The sequence below is a fragment of the Morone saxatilis genome, unplaced genomic scaffold, assembly GCF_004916995.1.
Source record: "Morone saxatilis isolate NCDOM2014 unplaced genomic scaffold, NCSU_SB_2.0 Contig2, whole genome shotgun sequence".
Lineage (NCBI taxonomy): Eukaryota > Metazoa > Chordata > Actinopteri > Moronidae > Morone > Morone saxatilis.
In genome coordinates this window covers 15,157,507-15,160,405 of record NW_023339762.1, presented here as the reverse complement: position 1 = coordinate 15,160,405, position 2,899 = coordinate 15,157,507, and the positions used below count along the sequence as shown (strand labels likewise).

General features: G+C 42.1%; 2 protein-coding genes across 2 annotated transcripts in view; one reads left to right on the top strand and one right to left on the bottom strand.

Moving 5' to 3' along the window:
* ints14 (integrator complex subunit 14) overlaps positions 1-52 on the bottom strand; it is a 4,812-nt gene extending 4,760 nt beyond the window's left edge. The window contains exon 1 of the mRNA XM_035665090.1: positions 31-52. The gene's annotated coding sequence lies outside the window, so the exon portion shown is untranslated. The remainder of the gene's footprint in view (positions 1-30) is intronic.
* slc24a1 (solute carrier family 24 member 1) overlaps positions 21-2,899 on the top strand; it is a 19,380-nt gene continuing 16,501 nt past the window's right edge. The window contains 3 exon segments of the mRNA XM_035665089.1: positions 21-386; positions 678-1,697; positions 2,563-2,802. Of these exon segments, the coding sequence (XP_035520982.1) occupies positions 702-1,697; positions 2,563-2,802 (1,236 nt within the window). The 5' untranslated portion in view covers positions 21-386; positions 678-701.

The following is a 2,899-nucleotide window of genomic DNA, read 5'->3' as shown; positions in this document are numbered from 1 at the left end:
GCCATCCAGTGTTTGTGTTGTAATGTGCACCTGTACTTCCGTCCGGGTGACAACAGTGCGCTTTAAGACAAATGGTTCCTATGTGATCTTGTTGAAACGTACGCAGAAATCAGCAGCCACTTAATTAATTCCAGCATTAATTGGTCTAGCTTTGGTACATTGGGTATTACATGCTGGTGTTTCGATCTTTGAAGTATTAATCCTGAATTTAGTCGTTCCGGTTCAAATCGCGTTGTGTTAGTTAAATGTGCGCGCATGTGATAAACAGGAGAAGTTGTTTTTGTAAAAAGTTATGCGTGGGAAATGTCCGAGAATCCGCACAATTAGCTTTCGGCATATAGCGATTCGACCAGAGCCCTGGATTTTTAATACTTGCGTGGAAACTGGTGAGGAAGAGTCGCCCGTTTGTAAGGTTATTATGTGTGTTTGATGAAGATTGCAAACGTCTGTCAGGCTTTGGTGATCAGTTTGAGTGTGAAAATGAGACACTGCACATATAATCCTCTTAAAAGACTTAAGGATCAACGTCATATATATACATAGGTTATGTATATGTATGTCTGTATGCACGCTGTTGCTTACTTGTCATTTTATCTGTTATTACACTAGGATGAAAGAGCCAAGTGGGTGTGACATGAAGTACACTACTGAAGTTGCTATCTTGTTTTTTTTCGTAGCCACCACTGCTTCTTTAGGGCAAAATGAATTGTGCAAAAAAGAAGCAAAGGCATCTCCTGTTTCTCCTTTCTGGGGTTTTCCTGTGTACCCTCTACCAGCTGACCACCAGTGCCAGACTGTACGAGCCTTTGCCAATGCCTCAGATTGGAGAGGATTTTGGAGAGACTACAGTAGAGACTCAGGGGCTGGAGGAACCTCTCACTGCAACACATGAGTTAGAGCCCACAGACCAAACAACACCAGAGATGCAGGTCTCAGGTACAACTTCAGATTTTAAAGCATCCACCACTGAATCTCCACCATTGCCAGCTACAAACAGAACTCTTGTGCATTGCATCTATGTGGCCCCTGAACCTCCACAGGAGACACCCACACCAGCTCCAGCTCCTCCTGTAACCACCATCACTCCAGCCTCTCCTGGTGAAGCTCCACATATTAAGGGCGAATACCCTTTAGATTTATTTTCTATCGAAGACCGCAGGCGAGGCTGGGTGATCCTCCACATTTTTGGAATGATGTACATGTTCATTTCACTTGCGATTGTGTGTGATGAGTTCTTTGTTCCTGCATTGTGGGTAATCAAAGACAAGTTGGCCATCTCTGACGATGTAGCAGGAGCCACCTTTATGGCTGCTGGACGATCCGCCCCCAAACTTTTCACCTCCTTGATAGGTGCCTCCATCGCCCACAGCAACGTGGGTATTGGTACAATTGCTGGTTCAGCAGTTTTCAACATTTTGTGGTTTGTGATTGGAATGTGTGCTTTGTTTTCACGGGAGGTTCTTCACCTAACCTGGTGGCCACTTTTCAGAGACGTATCCTTCTACATACTTGACCTCATCTTACTCATCATCTTCTTCTTGGATAATGTCATAATGTGGTGGGAGAGCATGATGCTGGTGACCAGTTACACTGTCTATGTGATTTTCATGAAGTTCAATGTGCAAATAGAGCAGGCCTTCAAGACCCAACTCCACAAACACAAGAACATTGTTGTTGCTGTGGAGGAACCTGAAAAGGTAAGCATTCCCGTGACAAATGTACTCGTCTCAAATCAAAGGGATTTAATACGTTTTCCTGTATCCATATTCTGTGACTAACAAGATCAATAATGTAGCATTTGTTTTTCTTTTTTTCAAGCGTGGGAGAAACCTTAAAGAGCAGTTATAGTTTGCAGTTTGCAGGCATTCGACCAGCTTTGATTTAACACATCCAAGCATATTTGCATACTTGCACGTTACAACAACGGTATATCACTTAGCACAGATCTATGTAGCTTTTAAGAACATATACTGTGATTTTACTCCACTTGATGAGTTTAAAATAGAGTTTTTGATACTAAAGCAATATTTAAAAGCACCAAATATGTTTAATATCAAGAAAAATTAGCTTTTATCACATCAAGTAACACAGTCACATAATTTGTCCCACATGCAAGGTACTCAAAAGTGAAAATTGTTCACTCATGCATAATTTGTCTCTCATTCTGTCATGATCATCACAGAAAGCCTATGAAAAATTAATCATAAAACCACATTACTCATCCCTCACAACACTCCCACCTACTGTGAGGTTTTATGCTAATCATGTCAAAAGAGTGAAATGTTATTAACAAAGGCTTTGGGAAATGAAAGCTGGGCAGCCAAAGCAAACTAGCATCAAAGGACAAAAAGAAGCAGCCAGAAACACAAGAGGTACTCCCCAACCATTTCCTGTTGGTTAGCAAAAAGCTCAAGTCAAGCTTTTAAACCTGTCTACATAAGAGCCAATGTACAGACTCACAACTGGCCTCTAGGCCCTTATGCTTCTTTGGTCTTTACTTTTATCTTTCATATGCTTGAACTATTGCCCAGCATGATCAACACACCCAATGCCTGTTCCTAGGAGGACGTGCCTGCAGGGGAAGATCTGTCAGGAGACTCTGAAGATGCTATAAGTGATAAAGGGCGCAATCACTCCAGTAAAAATGAAGATGCTGATGAGAATAAAGAAAAAGAAGAAGAGCGAAAGGATAAGCCGCTGTCTTTGGAGTGGCCTGACACACGACGTAAACAAGCCACCTACCTCTTCCTGCTGCCCATAATATTCCCTCTGTGGCTCACAGTTCCAGATGTCCGCAACCAGGTAAAGATCCAGACATATTTCTCAGATCAGCTGCAATATCCTAAATGCCTCAACACTCTGTTTTGCTTTAATGTCACTGACTTTGTCCAACAGAAAT